The 22,255-nt window shown below is 38.6% G+C and overlaps 1 protein-coding gene across 3 annotated transcripts in view; it reads right to left on the bottom strand.

Annotated features, from left to right (window-relative positions):
- Positions 1-22,255, bottom strand: part of LOC124060757 — a 193,125-nt gene that overhangs the window by 103,837 nt on the left and 67,033 nt on the right. For 2 of the 3 annotated variants that reach the window (XR_006843626.1, XM_046392043.1), the window contains exons 3-4: positions 15,944-16,065; positions 11,255-11,302 (exon numbers count right to left, since the gene is read on the bottom strand). Coding sequence is in view for 2 of the 3 variants with exons in the window: in XM_046392043.1 (XP_046247999.1) it covers positions 11,255-11,302; positions 15,944-16,065 (170 nt within the window). In the remaining variant the exon portion in view is untranslated. Of the gene's footprint in view, positions 1-11,254; positions 11,303-15,943; positions 16,066-21,579; positions 21,866-22,255 lie in introns of those variants that run through there. The other variant, XM_046392045.1, reaches the window with a different exon arrangement.

Consider the following 22,255-nt stretch of genomic DNA (forward strand, 5'->3'; position numbering starts at 1 on the left):
GTTAATTAAATCTTACAAGGCTTTTGTTTTAAAAATAAAACTACTTTTTTCAATGGGATCAAATTAAGTTCAATAAAAGTAGAGCAGAGTCAACCTTTGTGGTTTCAAACTAAATTAATTAATCCCAATTATTAAGATAGCTAATAAAATTACTCTACATACACACTCTTCTCTGAAGGTTGTTTCATTAATTTACTAACTAGCAGAATGACCTTAGGTGGTTAGTGGGCAAGTTGTTAATAGCAGAACCAATGACTTTGGCCTTCAAAATATATTGCTAAATCCATTGAAGAGATACAGAATTAATTTCAATTTAAACTAATTTAAACAAACAAGACCACAGGGTATTTGCAGCTGCAGTCTTACATCAGTGGTATTATACTGCAATAGAGCAGAAATTTACAGATAACGGTCATTTTGTTCAAGTCAGTATAAACTAAACAAAATATAAAATTCTTTTCAGTCTACATCCACTCTTGTGTTTCTGCCACATTGAGCCTTAATTCCAGATTTTCACTCAAAGCAACATGCAACAAGACGGTGCTCATGCTAATGCATTAATATTTACAATAAAGCTATTTAAAACACATTCTTCCACTCACTAGTCAATGCCGGATAAAATCAGCAAACAACAGGTAAGTATTGCTGTAAAGCTGACTTGAATGAGTGACTTCAGTGTCTTCATGACCTTCCTCTGTGTGTGCTGCTGTTACGTTGTTTCACCACTCACCATCATCACCATCAATTGTAACTTGTGACCACAATGTGCATGTAAGGTTGTTTAAATGATCTTTTTAAATTGTCTTCTTCACTTGTTCCAGCTTTTCATTGAAGCCATAAGACGCTTCCAGAAACAGTTAACTGAGTCGATCTATGGGAAATTAATTGCTTAAGCAAAAATGTCAACATGGCTTCAGCCTTTGAAATGTGAATATTTGCATGTTTCTTTTATCTTCCACTAAAGCAAATATCTCTGTGGAATGATTTTGTTTTAATATTGTTGTAGCTTTATGTACATTTTCTGAGGTACATCTATATTACCAATCTGACAGAGGAACATCCAGATTTGAAGTGAGGACACTGTCTTTCATGGATGGCAGACTAGCAGTTTGGGAGGATAATCAGCAGACTAACTGCTAATGTTAATAATCCTGAATTGCAGCTTTAAGTCAATCCAGCACTTCTTTATAATTTAGCAGAACAAAAAACTTAACCAGGCCTTATGACATTCTCATTGTAAGTCACTCTGTTAAAGAGTGACAATTAATATCTATATATAAATGTATATTACAGCAGCTGCTAACACTTAAGGCCGTTTGTGTAGGACAATGATGTGACTATAATGACTTACAGAATGTGATGACATTATGCAACTAAGGTAATTAATGTGATAAAACAGAGAAGGAAATGGCATCTAAGTAAGACATAGGAGGTGGATATGTTACACTTCCATATTATTTTTGAGAAAATTATTTTAATTGTGGATTGCAGTTATACAATCTGTAATCTTACTTACAACCGCTGTAGTGCTAAAACACTTAAAAACACTGAGCACATCTTAAACCTCCCAAAATGTTTCTTAACAGTTTCCCAGTGGAAAAGTTGAACTTATCTGAGGCCTTAATGCAGTAATATCAGATTTGGTTTCATGGTGTTTGCAGGTTGGAATTGGTTTAAATAGGCCATAGGAAATTGACTCCATTTCATCTGAGCATTGAAATGTAGACCGTGTAATCAGTTCTCGTTCACTTGTGGGCCAAGATAAGACCGGTTTTATTTGTGTGTAAATCTATCCTGAGAGGCCTCATTCTTGGCTGTGGCTTTAGTAAGCCATGCCTCCAAGCTATAACAGCGTGTGTGTGTGTGTGTGTGTGTGTGTGTGTGTGTGTGTGTGTGTATACATAACTGGTCCTTCACTTGGGTCCCCACCCTCTGCCTCAGGATCCTTGTGTAATTGAGAGATGATCTGGGCATCGCACACAAAGCATGGTCACACTGCCTCAGGAAGTGAGCACAATAATCTTTGTAACAAGGCAAGGAAGCCTCTTCCTCCCTCATTGTGGAAATAAGGAAATGTAACTCAAAGGGAGATAATATAATTCCATAAGTGTATTGTTCAATAAGAGAAGCAGTTCAGCAGAGGTTAACTTTAAGCAAACTAACGCTAACACCTCAGAATCACTATGAGCACTCTTTGTTTCACTAAAAGTTGCAGTGTAATACAATACGTGTATGCATTCTTAATCACGAGCATCCATATCTGTTACTTTCGCCTGGTAGTGGCACAATGCATTATGAACAAAACTTGATTGTGAGTTGTCACCTGAGCCTCATTCCCTTTAATTACATCTGTTGTGTGGACATATATGCATACAAATGGCTTATTTGAGGAGTGGATGAAAAGGAGTTCATTTGAAAAACTACAACAAAACCATTTGTTCCCAACAAAACAGCACTCGCTGTATGACAAATGATGCTTTAGTCTTATGAATAATTCTCAAATTCTAAGCAATCAAGTTTTAAAGATATCGTAAATCCTGTTTAAATGGCCTCATTCATTACACCGCGGATATGGGAGGGATGCTAATAAAGTGTTACGTCTGAAATTGTCACTGACTTCATGCGTCGCTGGGAGATATTCAGCTCAGAGCTGATGTATGGTGCGACTGACTGTATGGTGATGGAAATGTCGCTGTGGCCTCGTTAGCATTCTGCTGTAACCCTCGGGCAGGGGTGTCAGATTCTCTCAAAATTTACAGCTTGGTTTGGAACCGAAAGATTCTGTTCATAATGGCTGTGAGGAGCCCTTATAATGAAAATACTGATCCATACTAGCAAGTTCTGCTTTGAGACAGATGTTGATGAATGAACAGCTACGTATGTGAAAGGTTAGAACTGATCAAATGCAGCAAAAACGTGAAGCTGAAATAGCTGTCATTAAATACAGTTTATGTTGTTTTCCTTTCCTTACGTTATTTCAATCACTTCAGTCGCTGAGACAACTGCTCTGTGTAGTTATGTCCAACATCATATTCGAAGCTTGGGGCCTAGTGCACTAACTATCAAGCCAAGGTAGTTATCAGCAGGTTTTATGTGCAGTGTTTTTAATGCCTACAAATCATTATAATGAGGCCACCATCACACTGTCTCATATCTCATGTCTTATGTGTTGCTATAAGCAGAAAACAAAACCAAAACAGCTCATTTGACAGAAATAAGACTGAATAAACTTAACAAAAACCAATATCCTAATAATTAGGTTACAAATCATTGTTAAATGTTGAGGCTCGTTCTGTTTTTTAATTTTTTATATAAATATTTCACTATTGTCAACAAATCACATAAAAAGACAAAAAGGCTGCTGTGTGTCATGGAGTATCACCGTTGTCCAAGAATTATTAAAAACAAAAGATGAGCTATGCTGCTACACTGGGTGATGTGTTCCTTCATTCCTTCATTACCATGAACATGAACACACATACACACACACACACACACACACACACAAGCAAGCTTATTTTGACTCCATCCCACATGCACTGTTTTGTTTCAGAGCAGCGAGTGTGCCGTGGCAGTTGTCGGTTGTGCTGTGGGGGCCATCCGGCTTCACCCTATCGGCGCTCTGGGCGTGTGGGCGGCCTCACCCAGGACGGGCGGCCTCACCCAGGACGGGCAGACATGCAATGGATGTTGTACAACAAACATCAAAGTATATGACTGTGTTAAAGTCTTGAGTAAGAACCAATGAACTTGGGGTCACAGACAGGGCAGAGAAGTCAGAGGGTGTTAGGAGATGTGCTGAGACATTGTTAGGTTTGGTCTTTTCATTGAATATGTAGAATATAACCAAAATAAAAACTATTGCCGTCTTATTTCAATTCTAATTCCAGTTACACATATGGATTTATGTTACTGCTTTTGGTCACATGGTGACCTATATAAGACAAAGTTGTATATAAATGTAAAAAAAAAGGAACAAATCAATAAATAAATGTATTAAATAAATAAATTGTGAAGGCCTTGTGTATTTGTGACAGTGTGTAAATGTCGTCAGCTGTTCAAATGTTCCTGCATGCCGTGCTCACTCTTGCTTTAGACGTCTCATTCCATGAGCACTGTGCTAAGAAGGGTAGAAAATGTGAATTACAACTAAGCTACTTAACCACAATGAATTAAGGCCTAACATTTGAAAATTTGATACTGAAATTACTGTCATTATGGTGCATTATGTCTGAGCATAATGATTGCTTTGGCGCTGTTTGAAGACAAAGGCAGACTCTGGGGGGAAAGCACAGGCATGGGAAAAGTTGATTTCATGGCTGTTAATGATATGTGAACTTCAAACCTTAATTTTAGCAGCCATCATTTCCTGCCATTTCACAACTCATCTTTTGTTAGCTACCTAAATAGTAGTGCATCTGCAAATGATTTCTCTCTCTCTAGACACAGAGGGAGCCATACCAACAGAAAACTACTTGTTAGGGAAAAAATGACCTTTTTTTTTCTCTTTGTGCTTCAGTGAAGAACAAATAACAGAGAGCATACTGTAAAGGCTTAACATGGATTCATAGTGTTCTAACTTTTCATCACTAATGGATGGATTTGATGGGTTTAGAGAGCAGCATACATTTTTGAATCATATACATCTTTTAGCAAAAGTAGGAATAGTAAGATGTACTGTACGTGCACAGCTTTCTTTGGCCTGTGCTGTGTTTTTGTGGGTACAACGTTTGCACCAAACATTCAGGGTGTTGACAAAGAGATGAACTGCATATCAAGTTATGGGACCACACAGTAACTGTGACCACGCTTTCCCTCACAGCTGTATTACTGAACAACCAAAACAGACACATGGAAAATGGGACTGACTTAGCCTCCATTTTTTTTAAAGAATGTTTCCAAGGTTGCAAACAGTGCAGAGACCAATTGGAGCTGTTATTAATTCTCCATCAGTTTCAGTTTGGGTGCCTGAAAGCCAATTAAAGGAAACTTAATTGAATCAGCCGCAGGACCCTCCCAAACAAGGAACTCAAATGAAATGTGCTTGGGGACGGATAGCAGGAAAGAGAAGGAGGGCATGGAGGTTAAATAAAAAGGGTGAAATTACCCACAGTCCAAGTCTTTGCTTGGAATAATGGCTACAGACTGACCCTGCTCTGATGTAAATTAAATCTTGGTTGCAACCTTATCCCAACAAACCAGCCGCTGCAGTTTTTGTTTTTTGTCTGGTGACATCACGACTCTTCAGTTTAAACCTGAATATTTGTGGAGACCAGACATATTTACAGCAAGGAAAAAGGAAGCTTCACTTTTAAAGTTGAACTGAAATTAAAAATAATTTATTCTAGGAAATTACAATATACAACACATATCTTGGTGTTTTGTTTTTGTTTTTACGTAACTGTACTTTGTAATTAACTGGTCAGGAGCTACACTCAGTATTTTTCCAAAATAAATAAGGAAAAAAACAAAACATAATTTCAGCACTTAGGACTATGAGGTTGCCCCACTGTTTGTACATGCCAAGTACAAGGATGTCTTTGGTCACAATTGCAACAAAGAATGTAACAAAAAGTCCTTTACTGGGTTAACATTAAAAACATGGTGATTTGACTGGTTCAACATCAGCGTGGGTGGGCAGTCAATCCTGGCAAAACATGCAGCTGACCATTTGGGAGGTTATGGTTGTTAGCTCAATTACATCAGTGAATGAAGCATTGACTATATCTTTCTGTGTCATACTTCAAAATTCTGATGTAACATATATAGTGATGCATTGAGCTTTCACGGTCTGGTCGACACCTATTGCAACATCTGACCAATAAAAGAGGGACAGCTAACACTTGTGGGACCAATACAACACTAAAAATATGTGAAAAAAGTAATGTTTAGTGTAGAGGTGCTCAAACTTTATAGCTCGCAGGGCCAAAAGCAAACACCTATTGCATTGCGTTGTATTGTTAAGATACAAAACAGTACTAGGATCCAAGCTCCCTTAATTGACTTTCTGTGCAAAGTGTCACTCTGCCTGTTGTGCTCATATTCTAAAAAATATCCAGAAGTATGGCTAACTTCCACTTTCCAAATGAAACACAAATGTGATGGATCCTTTGGTGGATAACTAATATTTGATGGGCTTGTTGAAAAAAAGAGGAAAAAAACAACACAGTTACTAGAATACAAAATTCTCTGATTTAATCCTCATTCCATTCTCTCTTGCCAGTAGCAGATCACAGAACCTGACAGCATGTCTGCTAGCTGCATCTTCAAATGTCAAACACTGCCAAGAACACTTTTATTCTCTTTTGAAAACCAGAAAAGAAGCCAGGAACAGATATATAGTTCATATTTACTCACACAAAAAGTGAGAAGAAATACCCAGTTCAACTTTAAGAAAAATTATTTACATTTTCAAAAATAAATTGAAACATAAAAAAAAGTCTGTTCTATTAAGCAACACACACAGATGCACACTTACTACCTCAAGGCCATGTTCCATTGTCCTGGGAAAGCCATGAGGAGGAATTCCTTTCATCTGTCATCTCCTGTCACAGTACTGTCCTGACAGAGGCTTAGTGACATACAAGAGGCCTCGGCAGAATGTCCTGCTTTTAGTCAAATGAAGGGTCTGGCAGCTGCTGCATTCATCAAAATCAAAGGATAATCTGCTTTCCATATAAAATCAAGTGATGATTAACATTTTTTTTAAAAGAGGGGGATGGGAGTGAAATGCTAGCACCTTTAAGGAGACACTTGAGAGACATGGGGAGGGAAAGGTTCCTCAACAGTGCAGAATTGTGTCAGAAGATGTGAAGTTAAACAGAGCATAAAAAACTAAGCACTTGGGTTAGAGTGTTGGTCTGATTTCTATATTGTAACTTTAATTAACTACTGTCTTTAAAAATCTATTCATGTGTGTTACACTGTCACTTTGAAATACCATTCATTCTTAAAGCAGACATAAATCAGAGCATGCTGGCTGTGAAATCCTGAAACTACAATAAATTCTATTTTATTGTCTGCAATAGAATGTCTCAAAAATATATTTTTTTTTATAAATGCTCTAAATTTAGAATTACATTTATTCATTTGGTGTTACTTTCACTGTTCAACATTTCTTAATGCCTTATGCTCCAAGGGGAGGGACATATAAAAGGGAGATGTATTTTATTTTTGAGTTATAGACCATATTGTGTTAGAAATAACATCTATTATTAATAAAAGGACTATTGAAATGTATTTTACTCAACAAATGTGTTTCAGTTTTAATAATCAGAATAACAATTTGCCTGTTGATCTTGGCATTAGCATGTTGCACAGCTACTGTGTACTGTACAACTCTGTCTAAAATAATAAGTAATGACTGTTTTTTAATGTTATTTTTTGTGGAACTTCATACTGCACTGCTAGGTCAGCTAGGTCGTTAAGATTTGTTGTTATATAGAGAGTCATTTTGTTCTGAGATCCCTGCTGCTGAAACGTTTCGTGAAAAAGAAATTACAAAACTGCAAGAATTCATTTGGCAACTTTGATTATCATTTCGGATACCAGGTAGAGCAGACTCAGTCTACTGTGGCCAATCTAGAGAAAATGTGCAGACAAAAATGTTGATGGTCACTATGTGATTTAAAATAGTATTTATATTGCCGATTTAATAGACTCACATCAGCAGACCCCATAATTTTTAATATGGTCCCTACAGTTATCAGGTGAGAAACCCCTACTGGTTTCAAGAGTCCCTTTAATTTTTTTTAATTTTAAGAAGAGTGCATCATTGGACACATAGGGTTAATCAGGGCCCAGGAAGAGAACAGTGAATCTCTCTTCCTTCACAACTCCCCAGCAATGTCTTCTCCACCGGACTCCAATCAAAGGGAGTAGAGGTCATTAGGCAGCTCTGGACCTCCTTTTCTATATAATTACACCCTCCTGGATTGACCAAGCACCAGCTAGCCCTCTGCTATTTGCGGTAATTAGTCCAGAATGTGAGCTGTCAACATGCAAAAATCGTGCCAGTAGGCCCACAATGCCACAGCCACCCCCACTGTGTTTAACAACAAGCACCTAGCCTCGGCCACTGGAATGCATTAAGTTTCTCCTCTCTTTTTTTCCCTCGGCGACTCATGTCAAATCCAGGTCCCTCAGAACAAAATCTTAATAATTAACTGGCAAATTTTAACATGATTGCTTGTGACACACCTACTCTGGTAATTATTGCTTTGAGGCCATGTGCTAATGAAATTAATGCATTCATTGCCCCAACAAATTAGCATAACTCATACAAATGGCCCACATTTGAGACCCCGTTGCAAAAAGGGAAAACTACACACAAGAAAAAAAGCAGCATCAAAAAGAAAAAAAAAATGAAATGAAATGGTCGGCACACTGAACTGGAGACTGTATGATGAGCACTGCTTGCTAAAAGTCTTAATAGCTAAAGCCTCTTAACGTTAACCAAGGGTGATTGTAGTAATGCATTACAGAGTGATAGCAGCACAGGACCAAATGATTATCACTATCATCGTTATAGTCATTGCTGATCTACATATCCATCCCTCTCTGGACAAATATTAAATGGCGGTGCCACCAAAGACATTAAAATGTTATTATACTGATGCATTAACTTGCTGCAGCAAAGTTCATATCAATATACAGTAGGAGCTTCCCAACAATCATTCTCTAAATGGCACAGCTGCCACTTGCAGCATTCACTAGTCCTGCCACTAACCCCTGTTCATGGCTGTTTGGGCTCTCGGTGGGACGTCTCTCAGACATTCACTGCTCAGCATTAATAATTGATGATGATGCCATCGGTACAATGGACGAATACAAGTGCAATGGCCAGTTGAAGATGCTGCATAAGTGCAAGAAATGTCCCCTCTAAGGTAAAAGAAGAGCAGAGATGGATGCAACATCTAAAAAAAATGTGTTTGCCTGCAGCCAAACACTGTCAGGGGCAGAAAAAAAAGAGAAAACAGCTTCCATTTAAACACACTGAGGTACAGGTGAGAGTCTGCGGGTTAGCATGACAGCTCGTTGGTAGTATTTCTGTACCCTCCATGAGTTGGACCTCATTTTGTACAGAAAATCATTAAATTGCAGCACAGAATCACTCATGTTTATCTTAACTTTGAGCCAATAAATGATCATACCGATAACAGGGAATTGATATTGTCAGCTATTTATCAGCTATAGTGGAACTATAGTATAAAGCAACAATGCAAAGTGAAACTGCTTTCACTGCCGTGCTCCGATACAGCAGTTGGCGGTATGCACCACGTTAGTTTACGATCTGCCAATAAAATTAAAACATTAACAACCTGTGATCCTCCCTATTGTATTTGATATTTGTTTTCATTTGTTCTAATTTGTCAAAACTGTAATTGCTAGTAAAAATTAAGTTTTATGTATTTTTCTGCAGTGTCAGTGCCACTATAATAATGATGTTAATGGGGAAAACTCCTGAGTTTTGACGGTATAGTTATTTGTTGTCATAAAGACAGACAATAACAGCTAGCTACCGTCTCCTTCATCTAGTGCTGGAGGAAAACAACACAGAGTATGTGGGAGCTGCCAATTACTCAGCAGGCGGAGGAACAAAAATATATCTAAGTGGCATATACTGTATATCATTTGACATATATCTGTAGCACATGAAGGCAAAAAAGTTTGAAAAAAGCCCCCCAGATCCTCTACACAGCATCCACACTGCGTGGCACACTGTGCTCACCAGAGATACCACTGGCTGAGCTGCTCACCTCCGGTTTAGCCCTCTGCTAACGTTAACAAGGCTAAAACGATTAAGTCATTTGCATTTTCTAAACAAATATTACCATATTACCAGACAAAATGGATCAAATTATGTTACTGAAATGTTATTTTGTGGGGTTGTGAGTCCCAAAAAAAAAAAAATCCACAGCTGCTTCTTTCGTGATGTAAGTGGTTTGGCCTCTGTGTCAAAACGGCTTCAAAGCCTAGCGCTTCTCCCGAGGGCAAAACATTGAATGTTGCAAAGGGATGTATGTTAAATCATCATCAGAGTTCACAGGATAATGATGACGTTCTACACTCAGGAGAGCAGCATACAGGTTAACAGCACATCTCCTGCCAATTCTGGTTCTCAAATGTCAGTCAGCCTCTGCCACTGGACACACCCACCCTGACGCTTGAAGTTTAAATTTTGTTCATCAACAATTTTTGTCCTCTGTAGGAAAAGTTCAAAGTTCATTTAGATTTTCTGACCTGTGCCGTAAAAAACAGCCAACATTCATCACCGTGTTGGTAAAAAACTCCAGATCTCCACATCTTACTCTGCACAAAGTGCTCTTTGGCCCCAAATGAAGAAAATGTAGATGAATAACAACAATCAGCGCAGGCGTCCCCACAGACTTAATGTTTCATTTAACTTTCATCAGTGTGTGAATGTGTGTGTGGCTGTGCATGTGCATGATTTCATGTTTAAAATATCTTAAAATCCTGAAAGGTCGTTGTCAGAGTTACTGTGACATTTTCTTCCACAGAGTGAACCCCTCCCATACATACACACGAGAACAGACAGCAAAGATCACATTTTCAACCCGCCGCTGTAGAGAAAACAATGAATAAAACACTCAGTAGCCAGCTTTTGATGCTTTGACCCACGGCACAAGCATGAATACATACAACACATCAACAGCACACTTCCTAATCTGAGATGGTTAGTAATGTGGCCACCTTATCCAGTGTGCAACCCCATCTGTGATGACACATCAGCTCCACCATTTCATACAAATAAACTCACAAACACAAGACACAATGTGTTGACTGAAAATTTACATTAGGAACGTACCACAGGAAAGCGTGATTAATTTCTGCTCATGAAATGAATACAGATTTTGTCATTACATGGCTTGTATCCTTTGCCAAATATTATAATGTTTCTCCCTCCTTTTCCGCAGCGAATGTTCTGCTGCAATAATAAGAAATAAAAGACAGCTTACAGCTCATGAGCAAGACAACTGCTGGCAAACCAGCTAAATCACGGAGCAAAACAAAGACCTGATTGCTCATTAGTATTATGGATCTGCTCTGTTTAAATCTGTTTTGTGAGATGCATCCACTGTTTAATGACTTAAACAGTGTTTGTTTAAATGCTTGCTACCTACATTTCACACAGCAAGATTAAAAGAATGAGCCATCATCAAATACCTCATTGAATGTTTATAAAACCCCCTCTCAAACACATACACACACACACACACATCAATACACTTACCTTGGCTTTGCAGACAATGCATCGCAGCCTGTCTTTACTCCCACATCCCTGTAAGGAAGTAATATTTAAAAATAATTTAGTGAACTATCAAAACAACAGTTCTAAAGATGGACTTGCTGTAGAATGACATGCATGAGAGACAAATCATTTGTTTGTGTTTAGATCGATAAACTAATTACGTTTGTTTGGAAAATGTGATTGCATCTTTAACCCAAAGGTGCATTACACATAAAAACGCTAATTTAATTACAGTGATAAAAACCTGTATAGTACGGTGGCCCTGAGGCACAAAACAAAACATCTCACAAAACAGAAAACATTTTATAAAACACAACAACATTTCACATGACTGTAACTTTAAAATGTTGTGTTTTGCACTTCTGGGCTACCATAGAGCCAGAAATCAGTAATTTGTCATCCATACCAGATGCTGCTCAAAAGCCCAGACCTCATGTACCACTTCAGATGACAGAATTCCACATGAAACATAGATGTTGGTAATAATCTTCAAGCTGGTGCTAACTATCTGAAGATGCTAATAACAAGAAAAGCATTTGTACAAACACAAAGTGCCAAATCCATCGCTAATATATATGGCATGTAGGAGCACATTTTGATAGATGTTAATGGCATATAATTATAGAGCACTGCTATTAGGCCATGTGATTTTTATAAAGAGGACCATTGCCCCTGGCACTGTGGCCTGATTGCTGTGAGTGCTGGGCTAATGAATGTAAACCAAGTCTGTTTGCTGTGATGAGAATTATCAACCCATGAGAGAGAGACAGAGTGAGCAAGGGTGGTGTGTGTGTGTGTGTGTGTGGTGGGGAGGATGTGTAACTATTCACACCACTAGCAATTATAGAGAAATATAGGCATGCACGCTCACAGTCAAGGGCACTCACACTGACACACATACACAAAAACCCTTATATCACATATGAAAAACATATCTAATACATGTCAGCATGTAAATGCAGCTTCTCATTATGTTTTTCATCTGTTCACACTTTGGCCAATGGCTCAGTCCCCACTGAATCAATGCTATATTTAGCTAGCAAGTACTTAGCATTTTCAAAATCCCTCTTCTCGTTTCTTTTTTCCCTTTTCCCCCCAGCTATGTATTTTATTTCAGATGGATAGGATTACAAATTCTGAAGAGCATTTTTTTTCCACAATACCATTCTCATTAACTTCAATGGAGTGAAACCAGATGTATAAAATGAAAAACATATTTATCTGTCTGGAAAGCGAGTGTATACCATTACTTTCCAAAAGCCTGTGTCCTTGCTCTGCATATTCTCAAGTCGTTGTTGGGTTAGGCAGCGAGGCGCACCAGGCCACACACTCAGCTGGTGTGGTACGAGACTTACAGTCCTCCCATGCCCTTGTACTTTGTGCTGTGAGGGGTTTCACCCCTCCAGGAATGCACTCCCTATAATGAGGGTCAGGGGTCAAAGTGCTGCTACGCCTGGAGGCCAGGATCTCCTAGGCACACTCAGTCACTGACTCTGTCCCTATATTTAAATCCTGCCTCAGGACATGTTTTTCAAAGGGCATCTCCTAACTAGTTCCTGGTTACTAATTAGTTTTGTGCCATGCTATTTGTCTTTGGGAACCTGGGAAAGGGAGGGGGGTTGGTGGGTGGGGGGGCACAAATGAGGCACTCTAAAAAAAGATAGCGTATGGTTTGCCTCAGTGCAGATGATAATCACTCAGATAGCCCTCTACTGCATACGCGCTGAAGTATGTATCAACAGTTATGGAAATGAATGTCAGTGCTGTTTTGTTGTGTTTGAATTCAGCCTGCCCACTGTTTAGTGACAACATCTGTGTGATTCTCTTGTGGGTGAAATTAAATAAGGACGTGGAATTTGCCCTTTTTACTTCAAGCTGCTTTTAGCAGTGGTAACTGTACATGCTATCACTCCCAGCTGGCTAGCTTTCTCTCTCTCACAAGTCAAATCATTATTGGATTACATTTTCTGGCTTCATAAAATGCGGTTAAGAGGCACTTTAGACATATGTGCATGACCTGCTTTCCAGAGATGGCTATCAGAGCAAAAGTGACAGGTCAATTGCTGATTTCTGTTCCGTAAAAGGGAAAGGGCCTCCCTACTCTGAGCACTCTAAAAGGTCGCTCCCTCTCCCTCTCTCTTTCGCTCTGTCTGCTTTCTCACACACAAAATACTAAAGTAGCCTTGTAGTCTTGTGTCTATAGGTGTGTATTTGTGTGTGTATATGTGTGTGTGTGGACATGCTGGCGTCATGAGCCTGAGCTTGTGTGTCTGTATATAATTGTATAGTGGGAAGACACACACTTAATGGAAGTGGCTCTTCACTCTGACAGCTTGCTGGTGCAGCTGAAAGGTCTGCTGCACCATGTTACCCACCACTTGTGGAGTATCCAAAGAGACCCAGAGCTCAAAGGAGTGGATGGCATGACAGCAAATGATTCAACAACAGACCCACATTTAAGTCTTAATCAATATGCAAACATTGCATGTGATAACTAGCTCATACATTACATTATCATTTAGAACTGCACTCTGTCTGTACGTCATACAAGGCCAGGCATTCTGAAAAACCATACAGATAAGTTCAGATATTGTACAGCCCAGAAGGGCATGAGTGACAGAGACTGAATTAATTTTCAGTTAATCTGCTTTTTGGCTCTCTAGTCAAATCAGTGCACAAGCAATTTAATATTTCACTTCTACAGTATGAATCTGGATGACTTGTAAAATATAAATTTAAAACTTAATAGGCAAAACTGGTAGAGCAGACTCAAGATTTCCCGATTTTAAGACCCCCAACAAATATTAGATACTACCAAATACAACACCATCTCTTCATCAGACCCCGTCTCTCTAATGCACATATAACTCTGTGCCCCCAGTTTGTAACACAATCTTTGGTATTAAAAATGGCTTCTTTAAATCCAAGTCTAGATAACTCTGATGACCTCATCAGGGTTATTTATTCAGGCTTGCCAATGGTTCAACGGAGTGACAAAAGACAATATACTTTTTTCTCAGGCTGAATAGTACTCCCCCTGGCTAGTGAACTAATCTCGACTAATGAAATTGGTGTACTTCCCTTTACCTGCCTCTTTCATTATAGCAGCTAAACCACATATTAAAATTTGTGTCATTCAGTTTTTGAGACAGTTTAAGTTTTCAATAAAAAACCCCACTAAAAATCACATATGTTTGATTGGTTATTTGTTAGCCAACAAATGTCTGTTGATGCTCCATGTAAAATTATTAGTAATCACTTTGAAAGATGTAACCTGATAAATGTAATTACAATATTCAAACTCCTTTTAGCTCTGCTTTGGTCTCCACACACTCCTGAGAAAAAAGTCTGGCTTTTCTTTGTTTTGTCAGTCTGCCCTTTGCTGATAATAGGTTATGCTGAGTTTTGTTGCTGTTGTTGTTGATGATAATGATGATGACAGCTAGCTGCCTGCTGCTGCTGAAACAGGGTGGATTACAGAGGTGAACCAAACAGTAAAGTGGCTGGGAGTGCGCTAATAAAGGCTAAAAAGCTCAGTAGAGTTGAGGGGAACCACAGAGTTGGGTGATAAATCTCTGTGGGTGACTCATGACTACAAGCGACCATTTTCGTATTAGACTTAATCATTTGATCCATTGTTCATACAAAATAATGGATAGTGCAGCTTGATAGTACAGATTATTGCATGCTGTGTTGACCAGTGCTTTCAGACAGTGATTATTATGATGACCTCGAAGGTAGTTGAACAGTGTTACAGCATAGAATCTGTCCATACAAACTAACAGACTCATAAAGCACATTTTCATGTCTTCTGACATGAAAAAAAAAACAAAAACAAATTTGCATAAAGAGAAGGTTTAACGATTCTATGAAAAATTGCAGCTTAGGTCTAAAAATATGCAGTTAAATTTACATTTCCACATCAACACACCTCTTAACTCACTTTTTAGCTTTCCCGTTTCACTTCTGGGAAAATACTTATACAGAGGCAATTATACATTTTTACAATTCTGGCAGCAGCAGCACCAGTTGGCTGGGAATTAATGGAGTAAAAGTAATTAGCATGAGCAGCAATAAGCACCATGACTGAATGGGAAGAGATATGCATGCCACCTACAGAAACGTACATGTCATTAACTGAGAAGAGCATCAAGTGTTCTTTTTGGAGGTACAGTGCAAAAACTCTACATTAGTGACCGCTGTATAAGTACAACAACCGGTTCAAGCAGTGCTACAGATGTTGATGAGATATTCTGCAGTGGGTGACAGGTGTCAGGTGCATGGTAGCTTCCTGGATTCCTGCCAGTCCATTATGAGGCATTTCTCACTGTTTCAGCCTCTGTGTTACAACTGTTTAACGATGACGTGTTATCATTGTTAGCAACCCTCATTAAAACTAATTGGTATTGCTATTTGAAAGGTAGCTCATTACCTTGAGGCAAACAGCTACATTTTGTCTAAATAAGGAATGCAAACATGGAAAACACATTTATTCATTGTTAGATATCTAACACAGATCCCAGATCCCTCCCCCAACACACACACACACACACACACACACACAGTTCTTCCCTTTCACACTCTAAAAATGGATGATGAGGGAAAACATGTTAAAATAAACATGCTAAAATTCAAAATATCAAGGTTCTCGACATGGAAAGTATTTCTTACCCTCTGGATCCATGTAGACAGACACACGTGATGGGCAAGTAAATTCTTGCAGTCACAGAATTTCCTCAGTGGGTCACTGGCTTGAAGTTCAGCATCCCTGCATATAAAGCACTCTGAGGCCTCTGTAGAAGTAGAGGAGAAGATAGAGGTTATAAAATGGTTTAGTACTGATTCCACAATGCATCAAAGGCTAATCCCTGATTCACATTAATATGCACTGCTGGTCAGGAAGCTGTTAATTGGCTCAGAATTGGTCATAGTTGTAAATTGTGGCATTTTGAATGAATATTCCCATTTATACTAGCATTTATTTCGTCAAGCAGCAGTTAACACACAGTGAACGTCTCCCTGGAGTTTAGACCTTCATTTTGTCCCAGTGGGAGTGTGGGCTTATAAAGTAAATGTAGCAGAGTGACAAGACAATAAACCCTGAAGTGCAGAGGTGAATGATAATCAGAAATACAATTCTTTGCTGATGGTGCTGTTATTTTACTTACACAAAAAACAAGAAATTTGTATAGATTTTCTTTTTTTCATAAATTTCAGCAAAAACAAATGCAAACATCTCAAAATAAATACATCCTCAGAAGGAGAGGAGATTTTATATTTTGGCTCAGAGAGAGTGATCAGACTGATCAGACTCAATACCCAGCAACTGCAGAGAACTATATGTCATATGTGTTTTACTGCTTGCCATAAACAAGCATTTAGAAACAGTTTGAAAATTAAACCGACAAGCCAGATCACCCTGTGGCTGAATGTTGTACTGTTGATAAGTTAAAGGCAATGCAGCAAATACATGAAAATACATATAAGATGACTCAATAAAGAGATAACACAATAAAGCTGCCCTCCCACATCTTCCATACAGCAGTCATAAATCAAGAATCAAAGAATAAATGGGCTACTCTGTTCTATGAACACAACAATATGGAGAGTTTGGCTATTACTATCAATTAAATCAGAGTTTCTACAGTATGGTCTGGAGTCCACAAACTCACTCACTCATTTGGTACTGCACAATGGGTGGATGAGAGCTTTTTTGTTAAAAAAAAACCAAAAAAACAAAAACGGAAACAAAAACAATCAGCTTCCTGTGGCTGGAAACAAACTTGATGAGAGTCGTGGGCACTGACACCAATGAACTGGAAGCCACTTGACCCATTGTTCACATAAAAAAAATGGATAAGTGCAAGTTCAAGTGCCACTTACTCTTCCCTTCATCAGCATCACATTTACTTTGCTTAAAGTGTGGTGAGATTTTTAGTGAATATTCACAGCAGTAGGAATTAGACACACAATAACACTTATATCAGTGATGCACGGCCTTTAACGCCATCAACCACAAGACCATATGGAAATATCAAATCCACACTGCTCAGGGCCATGTGGGGCTAAAGTGCATCTCAGCATGCACCGGGTGAGAAGGGTCGCTTCTTGACGGGTTGCCAGTCTGGTCACTGACACTATAAAGTCAAGGATTTTCACCAATTTGTCTAAACACATTTCTTTAGTAAGCAAATTATCACACAAAGTAAAAACAAGACTTACAAAATGTACCAAAGCTTGACCTGATGTAAGATTGTGTTTGGCAGCAGTGTGAAAAAGAAGGATCAGAAACATTATTTTCTGCCTTCACAACGTACAACAGCTGCTTTGAACTCACAGCTGAAACCATGCCTAATATCTTGCAGTAAAATGATCCGTCGCAGTTCAATTAGGAGTGCACATAAAAGGTAAGCAGTGGAATATATCACGCACTAGCTGCCATGTGGTCCTAGCCCAGGGCTTTAGGTATCCACAAGATCCATTCACAGTTTTACGCTCCTTTGTGCTGCAACCAGCATCTCTGATGTAACCAGCAAACTTTGCCGATATCTCTATCACTGATAATGTTTGAAGCTAAATGGACAGTAGCTAGAAGCCATATAAGTAGGTTTCATCCCACAAAAACAATGGGAGACAGCAGTTAGAGTTAGCTGTCATCGGCACGCTTGCCTTACTGGGGAATAAACTGCTGCCTCAGAAGTTCCTGTCTCTTTTGGGCTTCTCGTTGAACCAGATTGCTTCAGGTGAAAATCCATCTTCAGATAAAAAATCTTTTAATCAAAGGGTGGGTTTTTAATGTAACCCATCAGATTCTGTGTAAGCAGATTTTATTACTGACCAGGCATATATCTCACCTTGCATTAATATCTCTGAGACAAGCTGTGAAACAGAAAAGCCAGATAAACTTTTTTTCTTTTCTCAACACCCAGTTTGGTGAAGTCGAAAACCAGATCATTTCCAGATAAATGTGTGGTGCCTGGCTGCCACCTCCTTACCTTCCTGTTACTGACACCAACCATCTGGCCTAAAAAAAAAATGAATGAATCATCATTCCAGTGAAACACTTTCCAAATACAACTGGGTGTCAAAATTCATATGTTTGCTTCCTTTCAGACTGCCTGTCTAACAGTACATCAGATTTAGTTAGTTTTCACTCATTGTCAGAATAACTATGTAGGAGATTTTGCAGAGAATAATGGAACCACACAGAGACATACATATTGAGCATGACAGCCTAGCTACCAGGCAGTCTGAGTCTTTCAACAGCCTGACTGAAAATATTTCCAAAGTTACTGTGATGGCAGGTTCACCAATTATACCCACAAGTCCTTTTTTTATCATTTCATTCCTCCAAATCTGTGCTGCTTTTACGATCATTATGGCAAGCCCTGAGGCACTTCTGGAGCTAAATAACGGATGCACCGCTGCTGTGAAAGTAACTAGAAAACAACATTACAACAGAGATGTAAACATGCGGCGTGTCAGTCGTAGCTGAGCTGACATGTCTGCGTGATCTGTGACTCCCATAATTAACTGTCAGCGGTGTCATTGTTCGGCAGGGTTTCACATGAAGGTGAATGCTCGACTAAGTGGCTGAAGTCACCATCTCTACATGTTTTAACAGCTCACAAAACTTCCTCTGTGCAGAGGCAGTGGCAGCAGCTCCGGGCTGTGTTGTTTCCATAGAGGGTGATGATGTTCAAAAACAATGTAGGAGTCAGTTGGAGATGTTGATCTCTCACTATCACAGAGGAACATGTAACAATAAGAACTCTGTCAAGGCCTCTGCTTATACTGCTATATTGTCTGAAAATGGCTTTAGTGGTGGGCGGATGTCAGCGATGTCTTAATTCCCTGCCGCACAGTATCATGGACATGAATCATAAGAAAGAAAAGAAAATTATAGAAGGACAGTCAAACTGAGCTGTTTGATGCAACGTATGGTACACCGTACAGTAAACAAATGAGGAAAGTGCCAGATTGAGATAATTTAATTGTCCGTTGCATTGCTAACGACCTCATTAACAAAAGAATGATGGGAAATCAGCATGGTCTGGGCAAGGAACCGCCTGTGTGACAGCCATCTGGCTACAATGGGGGGAGGGGTTATGTGGGGGTTGGGGAATTGGTAAGTTAACACCACGGCCGTCATGACTTCCAAGCACAGGCCAAGAGCACCTCTAGATGGAAGCAGGGATTAGTGTTTTACTGACCAATGTGACTTCCATTTTCATTTTTTCAATTAATTTGTTTCAACTATAATGTGATTCAAGTCCCAAAATAAAGAAAACTGAAGAAAATTGAAAGTAGAAAATAGTTTAAGACAAAAAGGTTTTTCCTATCACCTTGACCTTTAAAGCAGGAAACTTCTAAATAACATGCTTACAGTTCATTTATGTATGATGGGTCTGATTTAAGGAAGCATCTCACAGCAGAAATCAGTTCTTAAAAAAAAAAACCTTTTTTAACCTTTTGTGGGATGCAAAAAAAAAACCCCAAAACCTCTGCAAAAGAAGTCCTCACAACCTTACTACAGTGAAAGGACTACAGGACTACAGTGAAAATGCAGCTTTGCAAGATTTAGGTCTGCAACAAGCACAATTTCAGCTGTAGTGAATCAAACTTTGATCATCAGATAATATTTAAATCATTTCCACAAGCTGCACTCATGCAAGTCGTCAGTTAATTATCTATTTCTTTAAAATGACAGATTATGGGATAATGCTTGAAAGACAATACATATTATTCCAACGCATTATTACCAAGACTGTACCAAGACGGTACAAGAATAACATTTCCCGCTACTGTAAGGGGACTTAAGTTAAATGGCAATTTATGACTACACATCTATTAAGTTGTAAGACTTGTAATAAGCAGATTTTTTTTTTTTTTTTTTTTTTTTAAAAAGGTTTAAGTCAAAGAGACAGAAGACAATCCAATTCAATACCAGCATTCTGTTGGAAATTTGCAGTATCCAAGTCCATGTCAAAACAGTTTGTAGTTTCCTAACACGAGAAAGCTTCCTTTAGGGTCAGAAGCTATCACATAGGTTCACAGGCTGAGGAATAATCTCTGTGGTGAGCAAACTAAACCTGATGTGCAAAATCAGTGGAGTGCCCCTTTAGCAGGAAGTACTCCTGAGAGAAGATTGGCTGTTGTCCAGGAGAGGTGCTCCACTCAATAGCCATCTAAGGGTTTATTACTGTGTAATATAAGCACAGAAAAAGAATGTGAAGGCTGACTCAAAATATCCATTAAATATTAAACTATTTAAGCTAGCTTCTAATTCCTGTATAATTTTTACGTATATAACCTACATAATTTAGGCCCCAGTATTATTTGATTTCATAAAAACCTAATGGAAAAAAAGTGGTTTCTGAATTTCAAATTTTACAACTTTCAGAGAATATATACATGCAGCCTTTCTCATTGCTTAAAGGTACAGTTCACTACAAAATCAAAAACACATACTGTTCCTCTTACCTACATTGCTCTTTATGCAACACAGTTGCTTTGACATGAGTCACTAAGATTTGGTGATATGACCTGCAAATTCATGTAGGACATTTCTGTGCAATGATACAATGTAGTCTGGTTGAAAGAAAGTTTAATATATTAATAGTAAAATTTAAAGCTTTAATTGAAACTCACAACATGCTCTGTGGATTATCTTAAGTAACCAGTTTGTGAGGCTTTTGCTTGTGACAGGACAGAACATAAACAATAAGGGTGTCATCCACAGCTGAGCTGTAATTTAAGCTAGTTTAGTTAGCATTCAAGAGTAGATCCCTTTTTTCTTCTGTGTGATGATACAGAAAGAAAAACATTCATACATGAAACTGTTCACAACAGGATCTGTGGATTATTCTGAGTAACCGAGTCATGGCTTGTGGAAAGAGTCAAGTGTTTCAAGTGGTAGGCAGTGCCATCTTGTTCCATCATATATGAGAAAGTTGAAATCTCCAAAACTCAGAAACCCACACCAAAACAATCTAAATGCACAACAGGTGAGAGGAAAAATATGTATTTTTGATTCTGGGGTGAACTGTGAACTTAGTGCAGCAGGCTTTATAAATGATCCTAAAGTTCTGCTCTGATGTAAGTGGTTTGAGTCCTACTCTAACTTTCAACTGACACATACAGGCCCTCGTCTGCTACCTTCAGAGGGAAAGAAAACAGATATTTTTGGATGAAAAAAACAGTTAAATAATTAGCTTTTAACCATTAATGTATGGAAAAAAATATTCTTAAATGTAACATACTGTACATATGTTCCTAAGTAATGTAACACTTGAGGACATACATACCGATGAATAAACTTCTGCATGACTCTGCTGAAGACAGTGACTGGTACTCACTGCCCATATTTCACTCTTTGTTGTGGCTGAGAGACGACTTCTACCACTCAGTTCTGAGTATTTCCAGACACCAGCAGCTTCCTGTTCACATTCCTGTTTTCTCTCGCTGGGGTTATATGAACATTTAGAGACAAACCTGCTTGTCAAAACAGAAGTTTACCACTGTTTATCTGTACATTCTACTGCACACACTGCACCGTCAGCTGATCACTCTGGACATTTTTTGTTTATGAGGAAGTGATGAAACTGAACAGCCAATCACCGCTGCACCCCAGTGTGAGTCACAACAGGAAACTAAAGGGAGGAGGGGAAAAAAAAGAGAGAGAAAAAAAATTCCATTGCATTCGCTGTAAAAAGAATAGACATTGCAAGTCAGAAACTGCTAACTGTAAAATGCCACAAAGGTAGATGCTGTAATAAATTTCCACCACTGCATTGCTTTGTTTATAGAAAAGTGTTGTACAGGTGGCACACTTTCATAATAAAGGAGATTTCTTTCCTAAAAGCAAGATTGTGTTGCAACACACCATCACGTATGTTCACTGCTGGGAAATGCCAAACAGAATGTGGAATTTCCCCATCTTTTTGCAAATCGAGGGAGTACAAATGTCAAAATAACAGTAAC

Source organism: Scatophagus argus, chromosome 6 (assembly GCF_020382885.2).
Source record: "Scatophagus argus isolate fScaArg1 chromosome 6, fScaArg1.pri, whole genome shotgun sequence".
NCBI classification, from domain to species: Eukaryota; Metazoa; Chordata; class Actinopteri; family Scatophagidae; genus Scatophagus; species Scatophagus argus.